The following is a 23694-nucleotide window of genomic DNA, read 5'->3' as shown; positions in this document are numbered from 1 at the left end:
TCAGGACCCTCCATGTGGCCCCAGGGTGAGGAGCAGCTCTTAGCGGGCAGTGGGGTGGCAACAGGTTCTGGGGCAGCAGATCCCGGGGGGCAGGGGATGCTCATGGGAGGCAGCAGACCCCCAGGAAGGGCATCGGAACGGGCTGGTGACAGCTTCCCTGGACAGGAGATTTGGGGGGTGTGCAGCAGCTACCCCTGGGGATGGCAGCACCGCGGGGAGCGTCCAGATCCCAGCGGGGCCGATCCTTTAGGAGGTCGTAGACCCTGGGTGGGAAAGCAGTACATCCTCAGCAGGGTGGCATCCCCCCCGGGGGTGGGGGCAGATCTCCCCGAAGGCAGCAGACGCCGGGAAGAGGGGACCTGACGCCCTGCGGGGGGGAGCAGATCCCCGGGAGTGAGACACACACCCCCCCACGCCCCCCGGGGGGCGGGTGATGGAGACCGGGTTTGGGGGGGGGGGGCAGGGTCAGCCCCCCCGGGAGGCAGCAGACCCCCAGCACCGGCGGGGAGCGGAGCCCCGGCGCGGCGGCGGCGGCAGCAGCAGCTCCGGGCTCGGGGAGGCGGAGCGGGCGGGCGGGGCGCGGTGTCCGCCCGCCTCCCGCCGGGGCTGGGGCCGGGGCCGGGGCCGGGGCCGGGGCCGCTCGGGGCGTTCAGGGATGGAGACCGCGCCCGGGAGAACCCCGCCGTCCTCCGCCGAGGCGGCGTTGCGGTTGGCGCTGGCGGCTCCGGGGTTGCCCGACGGTCCCTTCGGTTGCCCCATCTGCCTCGACCTCCTGAAGGACCCGGTGACCGTACCGTGCGGGCACAACTTCTGCCAGGGCTGCCTGGGGGCGCTCCGTCAACGGCCGGGCCCCCCCGACGGCAGCGGCGGGGCGGGCGGGGCTGCCCGCTGCCCGCTCTGCCAGGAGCCCGTCCCCGCAGCCTTACGGCTCCGCAAGAACCGCGCCCTCTGCGAGGTGTTACCGCTGCTGGCGGCCGCCGCCGCCGCTTCGTCCCCCCCGTCCCCAGCCGCCGGGTCCCCGATGGCCCCGGGAGCCGAGGAAGAGGATGCGGCGGGGGAGGAAGGGACGGCCGTGCTGTGCGACGTGTGCCCGGCGGGGTCGCGGGTGGCGGCGGCGCGATCGTGCCTGGTTTGCTTGGCCTCTTTCTGCGGAGCCCACCTGGAGCCCCACCGCCGAGCCCCCGCTTTCCGTGCCCACCGCCTGGTAGCCCCGCTGCGGCGGCTGGAGGAGGGTCTCTGCCCCCGCCACCTCCAGCCCCTCGACGGCTTCTGCCGCGCCGAGCAAACCTGCGTCTGCGCCCGCTGCCGCGCCCACGAGCATCGCGCCCACGACGTGGTGCCCCTCGAGCGGGAGCGAGAGCATAAGGAGGTGCGTGGGCTGGGGTGGGGGTCCCCGGGGGGGGGCGGGGGGGGTAGAGCCGGCGGGGGCTGTGCCGGGTGGGGAGGGATGGGCTGGGATGGGTGGGGAGGGTGCTGCACCCGCGTCCCCACGCAGGACCTAAGGCTGCCACGGGGGCGTCTGTATGGGGTGCAGTGCTGGCGGGGCGTCTGGGGGGGGGGTGGGAGGGGTGCGTGCTGCGCCCGTGTCCCCACGGGGGGCCTAATCCCCGCGTGGGGGGCGTGCAGGTGTGGCACTGGTGGGACTCCGTGGGGGGGGGTGGGTGCTGCAGCCCTGTCGCCACGGGGGATCCTGCCCCGGCGCAGAGGGACGGGGTGCTGTGCCATCAGGGCACCCTGTGGGGTGAGGACAGGACGGGCAGCCTGGTACAGGCATTAGGGGCAGGCCCACTGCCAGCTAGCCCGTGGGGTTTGGTCCCGCTGTGGGGCCGAACTTTGCGGTCCTCGTGGGTGTAGGGCTAGGGGCGAGGGCGCCTGGGACACCCTGCAGTGGCCGCCCCCGCGGTCACGGGGCACCCGTCTTCTCCGTCTTGTTCCCACAGCTTCGTCAAGGCGGTTTTTCTCCGTGCGCTGGCAGCCTGCCCAGCCGCTGCTCCCGCTCCACCAGCCCTTTGTGTCCTGGCGTTTTGGCAGCGGGGGTTTTTCCGTCACTCCCATTCCCAGATGCGGCTGAGTCACCTCCCAAATTCGCACCCACCAGCCTCCCCGGGAGCCGGAGCTCCGAGCCTGGCACAGCGCTGCCTTCCTGGGCACTGCTGCCTTGAGTGTGTGGGGCCTCTGCGGGGCTGCAGGCAGATGGGAGCCTGCGAGGCTCGTGGCGTGGTGGCATCCCTGTGTTGGCATGGAGCATTTGGGGACCTTGCGGGAGTTTGCTTTTTCCGGGGGAGAGCCCAGGGGCTGCAGATGCGCTGGCGAGGAGCACAGCGGCAGCCCCAAGCCAGCTCCCACTCCATCATAGGCTCTTGGAGCTGCAGGAAAACCCTTTTGCCGGCATTATTAGTCATCAGGTACCTTAAAATAGAAAGCGCCTGTGATCCCAGCCCTGAGGAGCTGGCGGGCCTCAGCAGGCGCTGCTTAACGTCGCCTGCACAGCCTCTGCGGCCGCTCTCTGCCCCTGCCCTCACGGTGCGGGGTGGGAAGGATGGATGGGGAAAGCGTCTGTCTCCCCCCTCACCGGGCATGAGCACCACAGGGAGCTGGGGCTGAGCATCGAGGTGGGGAGCTGCCCCAGTTGGGGAGTGCAATGCTCTCCTGGCTCCCGAGGGACCCGTCCTCGTGATGGGCAATGGCTGGCGCTAACAATAGCACGTCAGGAAACGCCGCAGTCGGACGGTGCTTCCTTTGCAGCCACGCAGCACCCCGTGCTCCTGAGCTGGTTTGCTTTGCTCCTAACGAGAAATGTCCAGGAGACTCAGCGCTGTGTTTCTGAGTGCTCCGGGTCTGCCTTTCAGCTTCCACACCAGTCCCAGGTGGATTTTTCCCAGCTTTGGGACGCACACGAAGAGCACGCGGCTTAGCTGCGCTTGCTGCAATTGCTGCCCGATGGTTTTGCTTTCGAATTCCTATTTTGTTTGGTTTCCGCTGGGACTGGGGTGGGGAGCGTGGAGATGGGCACGACCCTTTGCAGCCTGTCTGCTCCTTTAGTTTTCCATCCGAGTGAGAAAGGATGTTTGCAGGTTGGATGTTGCAGGGGAGGAAAACAGGAAAACAACTCGCGTTTCCCCTTGCACCCTTCACCCGGAGCCTGATAGCAAGGTCACGGTCAGCGAGGGGGCTGTGGGTTGAACTTAGGGAGAGGCTGGGTCCCCTGCGCCTCCCTGCCGCCAGGATCAGGGGCAGAGCTCAGCGTTTGTCCTTCGTGTCCGCAGGCCCAACAAGCCAAATTCCTCAGCGATGTGGAGAACGAGCTGGAGGAGCTGGCCGTCACCATCGCGCAGGCCAAGAAGATGGTGGAGCTCATTAAGGTGACTCTGCGGTGGCTTCGCTCCGTTAGCGCGGCTCTGCTGGGCCAGGGAGTGGAGGTGAAGGGGCCGTGAGCTTTTGGGGTGTGTGGTGTGTACAGGTGGTGCTCACAGGGGAGCAAGCGCTCCGTAAAATGATGGTGGCCCTGGCAAGGATCCCTGAGGATTCTTGCTCCTCATCTCTGCTAACCCTCACGGTATCTCTGGTTGCTTTCGTTTGCAACCTGGAAGGAGGAACAGGGCAAGGACCATGCCAGGGCTTCTGCTGGCTCTTGCACCTTCTCTCCCCAGGCTCACGGGGGTTTTGGTCCCTGTTGGTCCTTGTGCAAACATGTCACTTCACTGTCTGGGGACATGAGATGTGGTGGAGCAGTAAGCAGCCATGTCCAGCCAGGTCCCTTGGCACCTGGGTTTTAAAATGCTCTGAGTTCTTGGGTGAAGGGGGTTACAGGGTGTCAGGGGGACCCTGCAGAGCTGAGAACTGGGTGCTGGGCAGGGGACAAGGGTGCTCTCCTGCACCATCGCCTGCAGGAGGTGACCCCGACCTCTCTCTCTCTGCGCTCAGGGCGCTGCCACGAAGGAGAGGGAAAGAGTCGAGAAGCTCTTTGCAGAAGCCTCTGAGGTCCTGGCGACCTTCCAGAAGGAGGTGGCTGGTTTCATCGAGGATGGGGAGCGCTCCATGCTGGGGGAGGCTGAGGCCGATCTCCGCTGGAAGGAGGAGAGACGAGCCAAGCTGGCCCAGTGCAAGCAAAACCTGGAGAACGTCCCCAGCACCGACACCATCTACTTCCTCCAGGTGCCTGGGCGCGATGGGGCGAGGAGAAGGAGCTGATAACATTGTCTTTTTGGGGTTTTGTCCCATTTCACATGGAGCTGGGTGCCAGGAGCCCTGGGATGTGAGGGCTACAGAGTCTCACTCCTGTTGGCGCAGGTCTCCCCTCCCCACTCCCGGGGGGGGACTGGGTGGCCAAGACTTTCTCCTCCATCACCCCCACCTCCATCCTGGCCATGACTTGGGAGGTGTTGCCCAGGCTGGGTACCGTGGTGTGGGGGGCAGAGAGCGAGAGGTTGGGGTGCCCCGCTGCCCCCATCCAGCATCCCGCCCTCCCCGGCAGCCCAGCGAAAGGAGACCTTTTTGGGAGGAGATGCTGCTCCATGCGAGGTGGGCATGGTCTGGGTCCAGGTTTGAAAGGGAGCGAAGACAAGGCGCCAGGAACGCGTGGCCAGGAAAGCGCTCTCCTCCCTTATGCAAGGCTCCAAGTCCTGCGAGCTGCCAGTTCCCAAATCCTCCGGGGCAGGGTGGGGTTGCGGAACAAGAGACAACTTTGGCTTGTTTGAAACCTCCTGAAACTCTGTCTTTTTGGCTCAGGAATTTCAGGCCTTAAAAGTAGCCATGGAAGAAAACCTCTCCCCGGCCCTGAGCTTCCAGAACGAGCTGAACTTCACCAAATGTACCCAAGCCGTGGGCGCTGTGAAGGATGTGCTGTCCGCTGCCTGCAAAAACCAGTGGGACCACTTGCAGGGGAAAGGAATTGATGGGCTGAGTTTCCAGGAAATGGAAGAAGGTTTGTGTTCACCCAGCCCCTCTGCCCACAGGTCATCCCATCACCCTCCATCCTCCATGCGTAGGTGGGAGATGCCTGCAGGCTCGATGGCTCCTGCGAGTGCTGGCCCCACTCCCTTCAGCCTTGGAAGCTGCCCGGCACGGTTGCACTGCACGTTGCACAATCCCTGTCTGGGCTTACGCCTCGTCTTTGAGGTTTTATGAATTTTTCCACGGAGACCGGAGACTGGAGAGGCAATAAACAGCCTGGGAGTTAGGCAGGGCCCTGCGGGAGGGGGCAAGTGGCCAAAGTGGCCTCCTGTGAAAGGGAACTCTTTCTTCCCAGGATAGATGATCCTCTTCATCAGGCAGGCTGTGGTCTTCCAAATCTGCCAGGGTTAGAAAACCACCGCAGCAGCTTTCTCCCGCGCTCTCTCATTTAGCCTGAGCTCTCTCCTCTCTCTCATTTTCTTGGATGCCCGTGGGAATTGCAGCCGGTTCCTTGCCCCCCCCCCCCGCCCATCTCCCTGGGGTGGCAAAGGTGGCATCTGTCCTTTCCCATGTCTGAGCCGGCAGGAATGTGCAGAGGGAGCTGGGGATGCTGACTGGGGGCTCGGGGTCCACAGCAGCTGGGTACCATCAGGCTGTTGGCCGGGGGGGGCGATGCTCCAGTAACACCCTTGTTTGTGGCATCGGTTTCTTTGCTGATGACAAACCCTCTGTCCCTGTCTCTGCAGCGTTGGCTGAGTCCCGATTTCCAGACAAGTCAAACAATCCCGCCTGCCTGGAGAGCCGTGATTACTTCCTGAAATGTAAGCGAGGGACTTTTGCTTTGACAGTTGTTGCTAAGGTCCATCTTCCCTTTCCTCTCTCCCGGGCAGCCGGCTCCTTCCCGCATGCCCGGCTGGCACCGGTCCCGAGCTGATGGCTGGCAGGAGCACTGCCGCCATCGGAGGAAATATTGCTCAGCTAACAAGGAAGCCTCCTTGCTTTCCTGACAACAATCGTAATCTGTTTAGGTGATATTTTTTTTCCCTTGTCTGTGGTTCTGTTAGGCCAGCTGCCAGGGAGCCTGCTGCTGTACCGTGTAATTTTGCTGCTTTCCAGCCCTTGACAAATTGGATCCTCTGTTAGATCAGAGTTTGTGCGTCAGCCTTGTTTGCTGCAGAGCAGCAGTCTGATGAGGGTCGGCTTCAGCAGCAGCAAGCAGAGGGATAATTCAGTGGCTGAGCAGAGACAGTGGGGCAAAAGGGGCTGAGGCTGGGGGGTGCGGGGCTGGGCTTGGGCTCTAACACCCCACATGTCCCCTCCCAGCCTTACAGGGGATGTGGGGTCACCTACTGAGATGGCCATAGGGGACAAGATCTGCCTTGGTGGCACTGATGCACCCTGCTGGGAGCTGGGCAGCAAAGCACGGGCTCAAGCGAGGTGTGCTGTGCTGCTGCTGTAGGATTTGGACACGCCATGGGTTCAGACCTGCAACGCAATCGGCAGCGATACATGTCGAGGGCTGTTCCCGCTGGACATGCCCTCTGGGATCCAGCGGCAGTTTTCACGTGGCCCCACACGCTGGGGGCTGCCTCTGCTCCCACGGGAGCCATAGGGCAGTGAGAGCCGACTGCAAGGAGCAGTTGGTTTGTAGCCATGATGTGCCTGGCTGTTCTCCTGTCTTCTTGGGGTCCCTCCCTGCTGTGTTTGTCTGTGGTTGCCTGAAACCTGCTTTTATATGGGATGTTCCTACTACCACTCTACCTACATTCTCCAATGTCTGATATCATGATTGGAGCTCATTGAGCAGCTCCTCTGCTCTCTCCTTTGCCCAGTTACCTGTATTCATCCTGCTTATGGGAGTGTCATCTCTTTCAGCTCCTTATCCTCATCGGCTGAAATTGGCCGTGGGATTTAAAAGCATGGGGACAGAGTGATGGTGGAAGTCAGAAAGGATCGTGCTCATCACCAAAGGCTGGAGCAGGGGATCAGAGCGGGGAGGGCTGGGGGGATTTCCTCCTGTTTCCCTCCTCATCCTCATGTCCTTTCTTGCCCCACACAGTTGCCTTCATCATTGACCTGGACAGCGACACGGCTGACAAGTTCATCCAGCTGTTTGGCACCAAAGGGGCCAAGCGGGTGCTGTGCCCCATCCCCTACCCGGAGAGCCCGACCCGGTTCATCAACTGCGAGCAGGTGCTGGGCATAAACCTCATGAACCGGGGCAACTACTACTGGGAGGTGGAGCTCATCGATGGCTGGGTCAGCATCGGTGTCATCGCTGAGGACTTTGACCCCCGGGAGTCCTACAACCGCGGCCGGCTGGGGCGGAACGAGAAGTCCTGCTGCCTGCAGTGGAACGGACAGAACTACGTGGCCTGGTTTGGTGGCTTTGAGTCCGTCATCCAACAGCCATTTTTCCACACAATCGGGGTCTTCCTGGAGTATTCGGAGAAGGCCCTGACCTTCTATGGAGTCAAGGACTCCAAGATGACCTGCCTGCAGCAGCTCAAGGTCTCCCATTTTGCCAAGGGTCAGTTCGACCCGTTCCAGAACAAGATCAACCACCAATTCGCCTCTCTTTTCTTGTGCAAGCTGAAACCAGCCTTCTTCCTGGAAAGCGTCGATGCCCACCTGCAGATCGGGCCACTGAAGAAAGATTGCGTTTCGGTGCTAAAGCGTAGGTAACTGCCCGGAGAGCGGGAGCACGGGAGGACCCAGAAAAGTCTCTCCTGCAGTGTATTGCCGCCGTCACGGCTTCTCTTTGGTAGCGTTGTGTTTCTCTGTGGCAGCCCTCCCTCCTCGCTCTGTGCTGTTTGTGACCCAGGGACGGATGAAGCCGTCTGGCGGGCAGAGCCGCGGGCTGGGAGCCAGGAGGTAGCTGGATCCGAGTGCTGGCTCTGCCGCTGGGCTGCTGAGCGAACTTGGGTGAGTCTCTGTGTTGCTCCCTGCCCCTCAGTTTCCCTTTCTGGACATCAGGGACTGCAACACAGCCTTTCTTGGTAAAATGCATTGCTCAGGAGAAGTGCCATGTAAATTTGCTGTATCTTGGCCAGCTGCCAGGCTGCCTGGTCCCTCTCTTTAATAACTGCTCACACTGCCCTGGCATCTTGCACTGATGCTCTGCTTTGTGCCTTATCTTAGTCTCTGTGTCGCTGCTGCTTGTTTAAGCGCTGGCTCATCGACACCTTCTGCATGCTCCTTATGAAGTGCCTTTGAAGTAGCCAGCCCAGCATGGACTGGGGGAACCTCCAAAGCAGATGCGGTCGCTTCCCCGGTGCCCGCATCACCGTTGTACCTTGGCGTGGGTGAGCAGGGTGCTCCAGGGTGGCCGCGATGCGGAGGAGCCTGGCTCGGTGCAGGGGCGATGCTGCGGTGACACAGTACCCGTTGTTGCAGGGCTGGCCACCCATTGGTACTGCAAATATGAAATGAGGATCTTTGCCCTCCCTTGCGCTGCGGCCGGTAGATATTTTGAATGCTGGTCTGTGGCCAGGTTCATTTGGGAAAAGCCATGGTCCCGCATGTGTTGGAGCCCCATGGCCATGGGGCTCTTTCCCATCACAGCCAAAAATCCCAGCTGGGAAAGGGGAGAAACCTCCTGCCGAGAAGCAGCGGCACCATTCCTGCCTTGAGATGGTGAAGCGAGCAGCACAGAGCAGTTTTGAGGATGTGCTTTTAGTAAACACGTTCTTTGGGAACTGCTTATCAAAGCTTTACAGCCAAAGTCTGCCCCTCGCATTTTAGATGACCCTATGATTTTAGGGGATTTTAATACTGTTAAATTCCCAACTTTTACAGTACCCTGGGCACACTTGAGCTGTAAATATACCCCTTAGCTTAGTGAGTTTTTTAAGTGACAAAGAGGTGCTGTGAGTATGTCCCAGAGGCAAATAGTCTGTTTTAGGCACAGCTGTGAAAGCATTGATAAAAAGTGCAGCATCAGTCAGTTATTAAATGACTCTTTAGACTCTGGTAATAAGTAACAATTAACAAAAAATACTCTCAAGCAAGTGTCCTCTCCTGGAAAGGTGGAAACTTGAGGCCGAGAGCCCAAAATGCCAGTTCACGTGTCCTAAGGGAGCTTTTCCAGAAGAAAAATACAGAAATACCACCTGTAAGGGTGGCACAGTGCAGCCCCTGTCTCAGCACAGTGTGCCTTTCCACAAGTTTATTTTTTCTGGGATTAGTTTGCTACCTACCTCCCGAAGCTTGCTTTACGGAATCATAGTGCTGTGTAATATATACCTAGAGAGAAAATATATTGGGTCAGGTTCTTCACTGGCGTGAGTGAGTCAGTGATGACGCATCAACGGTCAACAGGGATGGAAAATGGCCCATTTAGCTAAATATATGAAATATATATATAGTCCCCAAAGGATAAGCTAGAAATCATAGTAGTATATTCAAGGGGAGCCAAGGGAAAATAGTGAGTGTGAATAAAAAGGCAGCCACAAAGCTGAGGCGTTTAAAGTTAAAGCCACATTTACATAAACACCAAGGCTTAAAGAGCTCCTTTACTGTAACTTGTTTGCCAGCGCTGTCAGTTCCTGCTGGCGCGGGAAGAGGTGCCCATCCGCAGCAAATGGTCGCCGCTGTGGGCTCTCATTTGAGGGGCTGAAGGGTCCGAATGCAGCTCCCCCTCCCCAGGGCAGGGCTGGTGAGTTGGTGTGGGAGGGGGACCGCTGGGATGTGTCTGCAAATCCCTTCTCTTCCTCCTCCTCCGCATGTGGTGACTCCTAAAATGCTGCAGGCGGTGGGAAAAGGAGAGGTAGGGCTTCCAGAGTGAAATCTTCGGATGAAATCTTGGCCTCTCCCGGCCAGCGGGAATGCTGCCCGGACTTCTGTCCAGATGGGAGTTCACTCCCTGTGTCCTGAGCTCCTACCTCAAAACCGCTTTGTTTGGCTCGTGCCAGTCACTCTCCTGCAAAACTCGGCCTTTGCACAAGATGTCAGCGGTGACATAGCGCAGGCGTTGCTGCTGTTTTGCTAACACTGGAGAGGACCTGGTATCAGAAATGCCTTACCAGATAAGAAAGGTAGAGACGTGCAACAGTCCGTGCATGGTCACATCCTGAGAGGAAGAGGAAGGTAACCTTCATCTCTGCGGCACGCCTGCAGGAAGAATTCTCACATGCAGGCTCCCATCTCGGCTCTATCTGCAACCTAAATCTCATTTATTCAGGCAAAACTCCCACCGTTCACAGCAAGGAGTTTTGCCAGAGTAAATACCGCCGTTCTGGGCCTTTGCCCCATTTCATTTTGCTGTAGGCGGATTGATTGCTCTATGGGGAAACCCATCCCTTCTCCGTATTGCCCAATGCACAGATGCAAGTCTCTGAACTCCTTCAGGGTTTGGGATGGTTCAGAGGGATCCTATCTTTCCCTTTCCGTCCTGTAACCACATGGGAGCAGCTCACGAGGACATATCTGGTGTTTGGGCTTTGCTTCTAGTTGTGCCACAGCTTTTGCTTAATCCACCTCTGCCCGAGAGCTGGGATGCTGATACACAGCTTTGTGGTGGGTTTTGAGGGCTCCTGTGGATGCGATGCAGTTGGGAAGTGCTACCCAACCTTCTCCTTCCTGCTGCTTACTTTTATCCTGGTTGGAATCTCTGTAAATCCTTATGGTTTAGGGCATAAAGCAAATTCTGACTGATTTAAGATGGGAGCAATCCCTCCGAGGTGTTGGACCAGAGCTTGCTCTGTGTTGCCAATAATTTGGGGTGTAAACTGGAATGATTAGGAAATGTGCGCTATGCTAGCTCTGGATTGCTGATTTTGCTGCCAACGAAGGGCTAAATGCGGCGTGTGATGAGTTTAGATGGATAGATAGCACTTGGCAATTTAAACATCCTTTCCGTGTTCCCTTGAGTTATTTCTGCTGTCACAGAGTGTTCCTCTTTTTAATTAGGATTTTTTTAAATATAGTTATTGTAGAGTATTTTACAGTGTGTGAAAAAACTGTAACAGAATAATATAATGATGTTAGAGACTATGATTTGCCATTAAATATTATACAGACATCGCTCTGGGTTGTCTTTCCTTTAAATACCAAACTGTTAGAGTTGTCCCATTATCTCATGTTTACTTTTCTGTGTCCTGTACATCTGGCATAAAATAACACAGATTTTATTTTCCAAGTGTGTCTAAGGGAATTGTGCCAAATACACATTTTTTATTGCTCGACTGTAAAAGGAGCGGAAGAATCCTAAAATCCAATAACAATATTGTCAGTCCTGGGCAATTCAAAACAATGAATTGTCTCAGTTCTCTCTTCTACCTCTGTCCTCAGCTTAGAAATAACAAAGATGAACAGATTAGGCACTTTTTCCTTAGTGTTTTCAGTTTTTAGAGTATAAATTTCCAAAGTTTTCTATGTGACGAGGAGGTCTAGAGCTTCCTATGCATGCCAGCACTTACACCGGCACCTTTTTTAAATGAAGGCTGCATTTCTTAATACCAAATGTCAGCTGGAGCTAGGAGAAAAACATTATTCGGCGAGTCTTAGTTCCTGCGAGGTGGCAGTGTTTCAGCTGGGCGCTTTGGTGGAAGCTGAGTGGATGTCTGCTACTGACTTTAATAGGAGAGGAATCAGGACTGTTTGTTACAACCATTTCTTAAAAGGGAAACTTACAGCTTATTGAAAAAGCGGATATGAAAAGCACAAACTTGCTCTTTTCTTGCCAAGAACCGTACAGATTATGTCACTGCATTTATTTAAATCTGGTTTCCATTATTTAGTTTTTCTGCTTTTCCCCCCACACCCCATCTGGTTCTCAGGCACTCAGACAGGGCTGGGCTGCAAATCCTGCAGGGAAAAGCTCAAATCCATATAAAAAGATACTGTTTAGGATAATATATGCTCTTAATATATAGTCATATATTATTCATATACAGTTGTCAGTTATTGCTATGAGGAGCCCTTTGAAACAGTTGATTAGTTTTGCAGGGCTCCTATTTTTAATGAAATTATGCAATCATTAATTTTTTAAGAGTTCCTCCTGCTTGCGCCCCTGGAGGCAGGAGATTAGACCCTTACTGTAGCTCTGCAAATGCCGCAGATATTTTCCTGCTCCCAGATTCCATCCCTCCTTCCAGACAGACAGGGTCCTGACTTGTTTATAGGGTGACTGGTTAGTCCTTCCAGTTTTAACACTCTCCGATGTAAAGGGGTAATTTTAGGATGTGATTGATTCCAGCATGGAGAATAGCCAATATCAGGCTCAAAAATCCGTTTGCCAGTGTATGAAACATGAAGCGTGCATCAAACATGAATTACAAAATTGTTGGAAATGGAGCAAGCATCTTCACTGTTTAAGGGGCTAAGACTCATTTTATGTGCATTACCACCAGGTATGTGGGATGATTTTTATTCTACTTTACCAAACATCTGAATTCTGCCCTGCCCACCTCCTGAAAGCCCAATTTTCTCTCCATTTCACTTAATTCTGGGGTTTTCCCTGGGAGATCCTGCCAAACAGCGTTAAAATCACTTGTGGTTGCATGGGATGTGCGAACAGCCCCTTCTTGCGTGCAAAACTGGACAGCCTCCTAGGGAAAATGTTTTACCCGCTAGTGAGCCAGCCAGGAAATGTCTTCAGGATAAAAAATGAGGTGCAAACAGCAGCAAAATACAGCATTTTAAAACAAAACATTGATTTGAACACTGTCGGGGTGCTCGGCGAACTTCCACTCGTGAAGCGCCACTATGCCGGACCACCCTTGCGAGCAGAAAAGCCAGAAAACCAGCTGCCAAGATCAGGCAGACTCTAAATAACTTAAATCATTTTATTATATATGGTCAGCAGGACATGTAATGGGATGATTAATGGGTCTATAAACACACAAGAGAGCTCTCCCGAAAAGGAGACTGGCTCTTTGGATTACACCTACACTTATGTATTAGAAAACTGAGGAAGCTTAATAAAACCTAAGCTGGCTTGAGCTCAGTAAATTAATATTGATTATAAATCGGGGGGGGGGGGAGCAGGGGCTGGAGGCTGTGGGTCTCCTCAGGGATAGCCGGTCCCAACAGCGGCTGGGCCTGCTGCCCTTGGGCTTTGGGGGGGGGGGCAATGGAGGTGGTGAGTGAGGGCTGGGGAGCCGGTTTGGGGCTGAGAGGGGTTGGAAGTACCCCTCAAACCGGGCAGTCCCCAGGCCGCCCGCCGGCCGCCATGACACCCCCCTCCCCTCCTCAGCAGCCTCCGGCTGCTGAGGAGGGGAGGGGGGTGTCATGGCGGCCGGCGGGCGGGCGGCGGACTACAACTCCCAGCATGCACCGCGCCCCCCGCCCCGTCATGCCTCGCTCCCTCCGTGACGTAAAGAGCCCGTCTCCCGCGCAGGCGCAGAGTGGGCTCGGCGCTGTGAGGAGGCGGCGGCGGAGGCGGCCATGGCGCTCAACAGGAACCACTCGGAGGGCGGCGGCGTCATCGTTAACAACAGCGAGAAGTGAGGTGCCATCCCCTTCTCCCCTCCTCCGGCCGCAGTCGCCGGGGGGGGATAGCGGGAAGCTGTTTTTCACCCACCCACCCCGCCCCCGGCCTTTCTTCCCCCTCAGGGGGAGCGGGTGGGGGGGTGGATTAACCCTCTCGGTGCCGGCGTGGTTGGGCTCATCCTCCCCTCTTTTTCCCTACGGGGGTAGGGCCTGTATGGAGCCCCCTAGGCCTCCCCGGGGGGGGAGCTCTGCTGGGCCTCATCCGCGGCCCCCCCCCTCCCCGGCTCCCCTCCGCAGCCTGCCTGCTCCCCCCCCCTTCCCCGGCTTGGCTCTCACTGCTCTTCCCAGCCTCTCCCCCGAGTGCTCAGTGAGAGCTGGCAGAGCTCAGTCCCCAGCCAGGTGATTCTGGCCTGGACCCAAGCCTCACCCCTCTCCCGCCACCCGGTACTGCGGAAGAGCTCGGATGCTGCACCTGCAGTGTGCCTCTGTTCAAGAGCTGCCGGCTTGGGAAGCGCTAGGCAGCCTGCCCGCTTTGGTTTGCTGGGTTCCTTGCGCACACACCCCCTCCGTGTGTTCGGGAAGGAGCAACAGTGTTGGGGAAAAGGTGCTGGGATATAACCATGGAAACAGAAAGCCTCCACAGAGCTGCCTCTGTCTGCATGGCAATGGGCTGTCCTCACCCTCTGTGTCTGCCAGTGTGCTTTAGTTCCGACGTGGCAGTTGCCTGCTTCTGGGACAAAGGAGTAGTTTATTCTTCAGGGCTTCTTTCTGTGAGGCCAGTTAAACATTGGTGTAGGAATCCTGCACCTGACTTCCATTTGGGTTGTGACCCTTCTTAGAAGAACTTAGTAAGATCAACTCTGGGGCTTAAATTTGTATTCACTGAAACAAACAACTGTGGTAGCTTAACGTGTTACTGTTCCCAGTTGTCAGCCTGCCTTGGATCAGGGGTTACCTCTCATGCGGCAGCCCAGGCTGCTTGTGGTGGTTGATTCAGCTGATACGCTGTAGCCTGAATATAGCTGCTGGCTCCCATGGCCTTCCAGAGTTTTTGCTGGCGGGACAGACATTTGCTGGGAGAAGGCAAAGGCAAGTGACTGAGGATGGTAATGCGTAAGCTGCCAAAGATAAGGGTGGTGGAGGTTTCTCCAGCTTTAGGGATTAGAGTCCCTAATGTGGATGCTGTTATGTTAATACAAGTTACCTGCTGTATCCATGCAAGGGTATTGCACTGGTTTTAATCAGGTCAGTTTCAAATTGAGAATTAAGGAGTCAGTGCAGACAACGTGGGTTAATGAAGTCTAGTGGCAAGAAAGGGGAGTTCCTCTTGATCGTGTTTTTGTGACAGAGACGCTTAAGCTGTGGTTAGACCTTCAACAGCCGTGTTGCATAAGCCAGCCTGAGCAGTTCCTGCTTCAGCAGTCCTTCCTCTGTTGTGTTACTTGTGGTGAACCAAATTAGGGAACTGATCCAGCAGAAATGCAACACAACTTAAAAAAAATAAAAATATATATATATATGTCTTGAGATCTTGATCAGTTCAATTGACTAGATTCACTGCCTGGCTATGCAGACAGCTGTAGCTGTGCCAGCACACTGAGGAGGGAACACAAGGCTGAGAACAAGCAGCCAGTACTACTTAAGTTGCTATTGCCAACAAAAAAAAAATAAAATGCAAGCCAGACTGATTTTGTCTGCTGAGCACTGGCCTGAGGTTAAAGGCAGTTTTGGTAGGTCAGTAAACTTATATGCATATTGCACTGCTGCCTTGACCTATAACACTGTAACACCGTGTCTCCTCTCTCATCTTGTTTGCAGCGTTTTGATGACCTATGATCATGTAGAAATTACCTTCAGTGATATTGAACCTATGCCAGATGCCTTCAAAGGGACCAAGAAAGGGAGTGTTTTCTTGACTCCCTACCGAGTAAGTAGTAAAAGGCTTTATGTTGTGTAAGGAGATAAGGGCTCTTTGCGATTCTGTATTTAAATGTCCTCAATGCATGAAAGTCAGGATAATCTACTATCCCTTGAAGTATGGCTCATCCTCTCCCTCTGGGGAGCATTATGAATTCATTGCGTATCCTATCTATTTGTCAAAAGATAATAAATCTGATTAGTTCTTATACAGGCAGCTGTTTAGTCCATCAGGCATCTTCAAGATTGGAAATTAGCAGTGGTCTGGAAATGCGGAATGCAACAGCACAGCTACTAAATTATAGCTGTGTGGAGCAGTGAGTTCTCTGGAAGCTGGAAGGAGTATTATCTGAGCAAGAGTAGTCTTTCTGGAAGGCTTTATTGCCTTGAGGCTTCGGTTTACCCCTGTGGCTGTTCTGTGTAGCTTTTGGCTTGCAGAACTGAAGAGGAGCTTCAGATGTGGGAGGGAGTTTCAGTCCATCGAAAAGTCTCTTCAGATAATAAATCGGCGCTGTGTTTCCTGTTTGTTTTAAATACTCTTTGTAATGTTATTTTCTTTTCAGGTTATCTTTGTATCAAAAGGAAAGGATGCTATGCAGTCTTTTGTGATGCCCTTTTATTTGTTGAAAGATTGCGAGATTAAGCAGCCTGTCTTTGGAGCAAATTATATTAAGGGTACAGTGAAAGCAGAGGCAGGAGGTACGTATAGAACAGATGTATATTCTGTATCTTAGTTCAGCTACACAATTCATAGCAAAGTATCCAGTGTAACTGAAACTGGATGCTGACCAAATGGGTTTTTACAGTACTGCTAAAATGTGTGTGTTTCTTTGAAACTAGCAGCTAAAAATATTCCCCTTATCTGCTCCCTGTACAGTTACAATGAACAGATCTGTTCTGCAACCAATCTCATTCCTACCCTCTGTGCAAAATACTACGTTCAATCAGCCAAGTGATCTCGCTGAGTAAACATCAGAGCAGAGTCAGCAAGAGCGAGGATGTCATTTTGCTTTGGTCCGTTGGGGTTACGTGTTAATTCTGCATCCAAGTCCTTCTATGCCAAAGACTTGTGATCCTTTCTGGATCTGTTTGGGTTTTCAGGTGCAGATCTCCAGAGCGCTGTTCTCCATCATCAGTTTCTTATGCAATTCAAGGAGAGGCATGCTATTGCTATAGTGCATCTTAGCAGTAAAAATGACACTTGGAAGAAAGTGGACTGTGTAGAAATTAGGGAATCTTCAAGGGGTGGTTTCATATTATGTTTGATGAGAAGATTGTGGTAGACATTTTCAAGAATAATTTTTTTTAGTCACTATTTTATGCTTCTCCTTCTTACCAAAGGCACATAGTTCAGTAAACTTTCATCCCCAGCTTGATTTAGTCTAGTTATGGCACTGAAATCACAGTGCAGTGCTTAGGAGACTTCAGTCTGTAATCCTGAAGTCAGCATTGTGGCTTCTGTGTGGGAGCAAAGTGGGACCATCCAGTGTGAAAGGAAGCCTGAGCAGTAATGACAAACTCTGTAAACTGTATGAAGGGCAAATGGCTTTAGCTAGATCTTTGTGAATTTTCCCCAGAGGCTATCTTTTTTAATGAGGATGTTGCTTTAACAGCCATGAGAGTCTGGTTTAGCTCAAAAGGCTCTTTAATCTGCATGTCCCTGTTTCAGCACTGACACAGCTTCTGCTTTGATGCATTGTTGGGACTCTGGGCTGTGCATGTTTTTCTTTTTTAGTCTGTAATATGAGATGTCACTAATTTATTTTTTTTATTATTATTATCCTGACTTGAAATATCTTCCATAGACTCTAATGGATTTATGCGGACCATGTTTTTCATTAAGCTCTTTCCTTCATTGGGCACTCAAACTCCCAAACTAATTTATAGCTGACAGTTAGGTGTAGTTGCAAAGGCTTTTTAGCAAACGGGATTAACAAAATCCCTGTCTTCTGCACTAATCTTATACAAAGCTAGAGCAAATCCAGCGCTTCTGATAGCTTGGTCTGTCGGCAGCTGGTGTGGTAACAGGCACAACTTTAGAAAGCTTTTGAAGGTCTCCCTCACTGATGTTTCTTCAGGTGTCTCTTGACCTGAAAATACCCCAATGTGAATTTTTCTGATAATAGGGTAATTCTGCCACTTTATCTGCATTTTTTTTTTTGTGTGGATTTTTGGGATAAGCTCTTTAAAGAATTATATGCAGGGCATCTGTAGATAACGCATGGAAGCTAAATAGCATCAAAACAGCTTCTTGCTTCTGGATTCTGTTTTTCCTCCCTGCAGGCGGCTGGGAGGGATCTGCCACATTCAAGATGACCTTTTCAGCTGGAGGCGCTATCGAGTTTGGCCAGCGTATGCTGCAGGTGGCATCACAAGGTACAGGAGTCTGGTGCTGTCTGCCAGACAGTTTTGTGATTTCTGGAGGCCTTGCCTTCATCTAGCAGCAAGGGCAGTTTTAGGTTGCAGCAGGTTGGATTCAAATCCATGTGAGTTTCAGGCTGTATCTGGAACTTGCTCGCTTTAAAAAGTACTTTTTTCACATCCAGTGAACAGCAGATTTATTGGAATGGAGCTTGTTTGTTTTTCAGATAAGAACTCTAAGTTAGTTGAAGTTCTTGGCCTGCATATAATGCAGGCTTGATGTTTTGATGAGGTTAACTTATCTTTACTTCTCCAGTCTCCAGAGGTGAAATACCCAATGGAGCTTACGGCTATTCCTATATGCCAAATGGATCCTATGCTTTCGCACCAGCTGCAGCTAATGGGGGCTATCCATACCCACCACCTCCTCCTGGTAAGTCTGGGAATTGAGGATGGGGATTATTGTGGTTAGCAAGAGTTAAAATAGGTAAAAAGGGGAAGAAACACAAATTTTACATAGTCTTTTAGATTGGATCTGATGCATTGTGCAACTTTTGTTTCTGAGCTTAATTATATTTGCCTTTGGCTTCTTTTGGCTGTATACTGTGACCCACCCAAAGGAGTTAAGTCTTTTGCTGTGTTATTTCCTTTCCTGACAGAGTTCTATCCTGGCCCTCCTGTGGTGGATGGAGACATGGGTTACATGCAGCTTCCACCCCCACCGTACCCAGGGCCCATGGAACCCCCTGTCAGCGGTCCAGACCTGCCCACCACTCCTGCAGGTAAGCAGTGTGTTCAGGGGAATTAGCTCACAATGGTTTTGTTACCTGTGAAATGGACATTGTTTCTTGTCTGTTATCTCTCAGGGAACTTAGAGTAAACTTAGAAGGTCCACTCAGAAGTCAGAATTGTTTAGGAGAGGGATTAGGGAGCTCCCCTAATCTCCAGCCTTGTATATCCATCTCAGTCTGGAGGTCAGCCTGATTCTCTCCAGGGTAGATACCATTAGCGGATATTTTGCAGCTGGATTTATTCTTCTTGTGACAGAAAAAATACAGTTTGTGATTTTCCTGTTGTGGTAATCCTGCTCTGATAGATGAATAAGAAGAAATTGATGGTGAAATGTGTTTCTAGTCCGTTTCAGTTAGCAAATGTGGCTTTGGTGATATTTGCTCCCCCTTCCCCCATTTCACTCTAACCTGATTACTTTGGCTTAAACAATATGGAACAGAGGAATAGATGATGGAAAGGAGCTGGGGAAATATAGTCTCATTTTCATTCATTTGGGATTTATCAAAATTATTTTGAACATGATCTTAAAAGGTCTGCATGTGGAGGGGGGAAAGAGCTTTTGCAGTTGGACACAACAATAGGTCTCTTGCAGGTAAGGATATTTGGATAAGGATTTAACTTCTCTCTTTGGTTTGAATAAACAACCAATCATCTTTGAATTATTATTTGGAAAGTGGCACTGACCCAGATGCTTGTACAAGATTTTTGTGTTCTGCAGAAATAGAGGATCTGGATTATCTTCATAAATTACCATCTTTAAAGTATGAGTCCCCTGAGCTGCTACAAACTTGTGCTGATTTTTGTTTTGTCTTGTGTTTTCACTCCCAAGAAGGATGGCTTATTGACTGCCTTTTTAAGGGGTATTGTCTGTATTCAGGCAGAACAGCTGTTAGCATTTATTTGTTGGCTAACAGGCAAGTCCCGGGTGACATTTCCAAACTAAATCTTGGTCTGTTTCACTTCAGACTTGACAATCCTGTGGCAACTGGAAGAGATAATGCACAATTGTGTTGTAGCTATTTTGCAACTCAGCATTGGTCAAACAGTGCTCTGTTAGTAACACTTGATGGCCAGGAATATGTGGAGTTTTTGTTTGATTGTAGAAGTTCTCTGTGTGTCACCAAATCTGTAACTTCTTTCTGTGACAGCTGAAGCGAAGGCTGCCGAAGCCGCTGCCAGTGCTTACTACAGCCCAGTCAATCCACATAACGTCTATATGCCCACGGTAAGTTCCTGTATTGTCTCTGTTTGCAATGTGAGCCCAAGTGGGTATTTAGCCATTCTCTTTCTCAGTGACACAGCAAAGCTTGTCTGAATTGATTTTGGTGTTTTGTGTTTTGGGGTTTTTGGGTGTGTGTTTTCTTAGCCATGAATTGATGTTCTTTTATTGTCTTTATTTCAGGACCAGCCACCACCTCCTCCATACTTCCCACCAGAGGACAAGAAAAACCAATAAGCTAACACAGAACTTCTCCACAACTCATTGCTTTCTTACTTCCCATTTTGGCAGAATCCTGGGGCATGGTCCATAGCACTGAGGAGTAGAGCCTTCCCCCAAGGCACATAGCTTTCATGGACTCTAGTGGTAGATAGAGCAGAGCAAGGGGAGAGATTTCAGCAGCCTGGGTTACCTGGTAGATCTCTGAGGGTTTGCTGTCCTGCCGCAGTATTCCCTTCTCCCCGTGTGCAGCTTCGCTAGAACTGGAGGTTCTCTTAATCTGTGATGGTTTCACTTAAGTCTGTTTCTTTTGATACTTAAATTATACCTCTTTGGAGTAAGCAGCTGCTCCAAACAGTCAATTAACATGCTCATAATGTGGAAACAAGGCTTTTGGGGATGGGGTGGGGGGTGTCTTGAATTTACCTTAGTGTGCAGCCAAGAACGTCTCTGGACACAGGGATGTCTCTGGGTATTCCTCTCAAGCCAGAGTATCGCATCCAACTTTTCCCTCTGCTACTGAGAAAGGACTTCAAAGGGAACCTTTGGTATCTCAGAGGAAATAGATGTCTGTTACATTTTTCAGGTATCTATTAAACTTTCTTGGTCTTTTTAGCAAAGTCATTCCTTACAATTGTAGCAAATAATCTGATAGCCCTCCAAATTTTCCTGCTGTGCACTGTGTATGATGATGCTGCCAAGCTTCCCTTAAGAAAACATACTACTCTTTACAGGGTTGATTAGTAGCATCTAACTAGTTATAGATCATATGGGAACACTAATTTTCTGTTGTCTCTTTTTTTCCAGTTAGATATGTGGGCTTGAGATCACTAAGTCCCAAATATTCTCTTTGTAGTCTATAATGCACTTTTTTTTTTTCCTTTGCTGTAACCCAAGTTCACTTTTTGGCCAGTGAAGCATCTTACTGCTGTGATTTAACTGGTGAATTAATAGCTGATGGGGAGAAAATAGTTGCTTTACTTCTGACCTGGTAGCACTTGAGATAATATGCAAAATGTTGGAATAAGCTGTTAGGTGCAACTGAGCTGCTCGTTTGAATGTTGTTTAATGCTGTTAGCATTCCTGGATCAGCTGTGAATTTATTTCCCGGTGTCTCTTGTACGTGGGCTCCTTGGACTGAAGGTTCAAGTGTTTTCCTTCCGCAGCATTGATTCATTAATCTCATTAGCAACAACTCTAGTATGCAGAACCTCTGCAGGACTGATCAGAATCCAGGTCGGAAAAGTTTGCATTGTACAAAGCTTTGCACAAATCAGACTTTACTGACTTCTGTCAGCTGTGAGAGAGGAGATCCTTCCCAGCAAGTGTGAAGAAAGATCGTGTGCTAGGAAACTGCTGAGACTTGCTGCATGCAGCCTGCTTGGAGAGAAAAAAGGTCCATCTCCTTGTTTTCTTTTTGTTTGAGTCTAGCTGATTAATCAAATTGCTACTGTCTGTGCACTGACTTTTCTAGAATTGCTACTGCAGTGATGTAAAGAAATGGTTATTTTAAAAAAAATATTTATTTTGAAAATGTTTGATTAATATATTAATGTGAAATGACTTTGAATGCAGATTTGTTTTGCCAAGACTGTGAAGTAAAGAGAAATCAGCTCAAAACTTACAGTGTGCACTTGTCTGTGTGTGAGTGGGCAAACTTGATGGTGACTTAGCTTTGGGTGGGGAGAGAGAATTAAACAGCAAAATCACTTGGATTTTGTTCTTGACTAGTCATTGATGACATCAGTTGCTTGATTTCTCTTGACTGACTTTGTGAAATGAAAAGAAGATGTTAAAATCTCCTAACAAACGCCCATTTTGCAATTCCTGTTGTAAACCAGTGAGGCGGCTGCTTAACACTTTACCCAGATGTGTTACCCAGATGGTTTTTCCAGACCAATTGCCCATGTAAAAGTTGTAACCTCTTGCTAGAAGAAGTAGTTGAGGGACACAGCATAGTTGTTGCTTCTAAAATATGTCTCTAATTAAAAGCAATCCATAATTTTATCTTTTTTTTAAGTGTGCTGAGATACCTAGGCAGTTCTGCTCAGTTCGGTCTGAACTCTAAGGTGGAGTGGTCAACCTGGTAGCTAGCTCTTCTCCGTGGAAAAGTGGGGAGTTGTTACTCCAGCAGCATGAAGTGCTCTTCCTGGATGTGCTCCAGCAGCAGTGCGAGAGCTGTTACTCCTTGTTTGTGAGCAGCATTAGGTGTGTCAGTGTAGCTTGGCAGCGCAGGAGAGGAGGAGTTCCACGCGGGATCTGGTCCTGTGGTTACTGAGATTGGGTGAGTCCCTCTGGTTTGCGCTGACATGTGTCAAACAGAAGTTACTCAGAATCTACTCTACAGGTAATGACCAAACCTTGCTTGGCTTCATTCCTCTTCCCAGCTGCCACTAGCTGCCTTAATTCTTTTGAACTCCCTGATAACTGGGGTGGACATCTTCTAGATTCTGTTCTACATCACTTTTGAGTCTCACGTCCTCCCACATGGCAGTTTTACTGCATTTTAAGGCTGGCTGAGCCACTTGGGTTTGTTTTCTGTAGCAAGAGGTGGGTGGAGAAGGAAAGCATTAAGAGATAAAATGTTACAGCCTAGTAAGAACCTAATAAATCCTGTTTTGTGAATTAAATTACTTCAGATGGAGGTTTCCTGAATCACATCGGTCCAAGTGTAAGATGCTGCCGAAACCTCTCTGTACTCTTGTTTTAAAATGGCTCCCTCCTAGTTACCCTCTAGTCCTGGATAAATAATCCTAGAAAACAGACTGCATGAAGTTTCCAGGTTTCTTGCCCAGCACCACTCACTGTGCAGCTCTCATGCCAACAATCAGCACAAACCCATGAGGTTTTTTTTAAAATCTTTCCTCAACTGAGTGTGCTTGAGAGGAGAAACATTTAGATATCTGCTCTGTTGAGAACTTGCCTCCATGGTTCAAGATAACTGTCTCTTATGCTAGTGCGGACAAGTGGTAAGATTTGCAGTGAGACCATGAGGTTTGCTGCCGGAAAAAGGAAAATATGTTGAGAGGATGAGTCAGGCTGGAATAAATGAAATGTTCCTCTCCTCGACATGGGTATTAGCGAGCTAAATCAGCAGCTTTTGAGCTGTGAGCTTTTCACAATGGTTTGTTGGTGAATGTCTCAGTCTCTCCAGGCTTGAGCTTGGCATGGTCTACAGGGAGGTGAGAATGAGCGAGCCAAAATAGAGACTGATTGTGGTCATCTTGGTGTGCTTGGAGCACGCTGATGAGAAGTGAAACACATTTTGGGAATGCTGAAGCTGTGGGGCCAAAAAGGCTGGGCAAGTCACAGAGTCAGCAAGGCTCACACAGGTATTAAGTTGAGTAGAGCAGCACAATTCAGGAGGGTGCAGATTTTGGCCAGAATCCCTGCCTCGCTTGTTAAAACCTGAAAACCCAGATTTGGCTTAGATACTCAGCACTCACTGCCATCTCCCTGATGGGAACCGGGACCTGTGCTCTGCTTTGGAAAGGGCTTAGAGAGGGTGGAAGGGTCAGCTGGTCCTGCTGCCCATGTAGAAGATTTTAAATATTAAAGCAGGGAAGTGCAATTGAAAGTCTGCTTCAGCTCTGGAAGTGGGGTGGGAGTAGGGCAGGGGGAAATGTTGTGCATTAATACATCTCCAGATCTGGTCCATGCTTGAATGAATGATTCATCAGCTATGCAGCAGAAAGGCTGTCATTTGAAAGCTAGATCGGTACCATTAAATTCCAATGTTTGGATGGTATTATACTATTGAAGAAAAAGAGGGGGTACAGGGAACAGTTGGTGCTGGATACAGTTAATCTTTTGGCATAGACAGATTTTCTAACTACTGTGTACAGTTCTGTCTTGATATG

At 51.1% G+C, this 23694-nt stretch overlaps 2 protein-coding genes across 3 annotated transcripts; both read left to right on the top strand.

The window, feature by feature from the left end:
• The first annotated feature begins 643 nt into the window (after nucleotides 1-643).
• TRIM47 (tripartite motif containing 47) lies at nucleotides 644-10917 on the top strand. Its single transcript, XM_075044561.1, has 6 exons — nucleotides 644-1369; nucleotides 3267-3362; nucleotides 3925-4155; nucleotides 4729-4924; nucleotides 5640-5714; nucleotides 6953-10917. The coding sequence occupies exons 1-6, from the start codon at nucleotides 656-658 to the stop codon at nucleotides 7576-7578; spliced, it is 1938 nt and encodes a 645-aa protein (XP_074900662.1). The 5' UTR covers nucleotides 644-655; the 3' UTR covers nucleotides 7579-10917.
• Nucleotides 10918-13235: 2318 nt separating this feature from the next.
• On the top strand, nucleotides 13236-21768 carry WBP2 (WW domain binding protein 2). Of its 2 annotated transcripts, none has more exons than XM_075044560.1 (8): nucleotides 13236-13345; nucleotides 15145-15253; nucleotides 15807-15942; nucleotides 17527-17619; nucleotides 17921-18037; nucleotides 18264-18386; nucleotides 19545-19621; nucleotides 19799-21768. In XM_075044560.1, exons 2-8 carry the CDS (start codon nucleotides 15152-15154, stop codon nucleotides 19850-19852), a joined length of 702 nt encoding a protein of 233 aa, XP_074900661.1. In that variant the 5' UTR covers nucleotides 13236-13345; nucleotides 15145-15151; the 3' UTR covers nucleotides 19853-21768. The 2 variants fall into 2 exon arrangements, with proteins under 2 accessions (XP_074900661.1, XP_074900660.1); XM_075044559.1 differs by having other exon boundaries at nucleotides 13243-13340; nucleotides 19799-21766.
• Nucleotides 21769-23694: the final 1926 nt, after the last annotated feature.

The sequence above is a fragment of the Buteo buteo genome, chromosome 13 (genome assembly GCF_964188355.1).
Source record: "Buteo buteo chromosome 13, bButBut1.hap1.1, whole genome shotgun sequence".
Classification (NCBI taxonomy): domain Eukaryota; kingdom Metazoa; phylum Chordata; class Aves; order Accipitriformes; family Accipitridae; genus Buteo; species Buteo buteo.
This window is presented reverse-complemented; position numbering and strand designations above follow the sequence as displayed.

Coding starts and splice junctions, on each gene's coding strand:
- TRIM47 (XM_075044561.1), top strand. CDS start 656: ATGGAGACCGCGCCCGGGAGAACCCCGCCGTCCTCCGCCGAGGCGGCG. Junction 4,925..5,639: donor TTTCCAGGAAATGGAAGAAG/GTTTGTGTTCAC, acceptor CTGTCTCTGCAG/CGTTGGCTGAGTCCCGATTT. Junction 5,715..6,952: donor CCGTGATTACTTCCTGAAAT/GTAAGCGAGGGA, acceptor TGCCCCACACAG/TTGCCTTCATCATTGACCTG.
- WBP2 (XM_075044559.1), top strand. CDS start 13,282: ATGGCGCTCAACAGGAACCACTCGGAGGGCGGCGGCGTCATCGTTAAC. Junction 17,620..17,920: donor GCTGCAGGTGGCATCACAAG/GTACAGGAGTCT, acceptor TTACTTCTCCAG/TCTCCAGAGGTGAAATACCC. Junction 18,387..19,544: donor CCTGCCCACCACTCCTGCAG/GTAAGCAGTGTG, acceptor TTTCTGTGACAG/CTGAAGCGAAGGCTGCCGAA.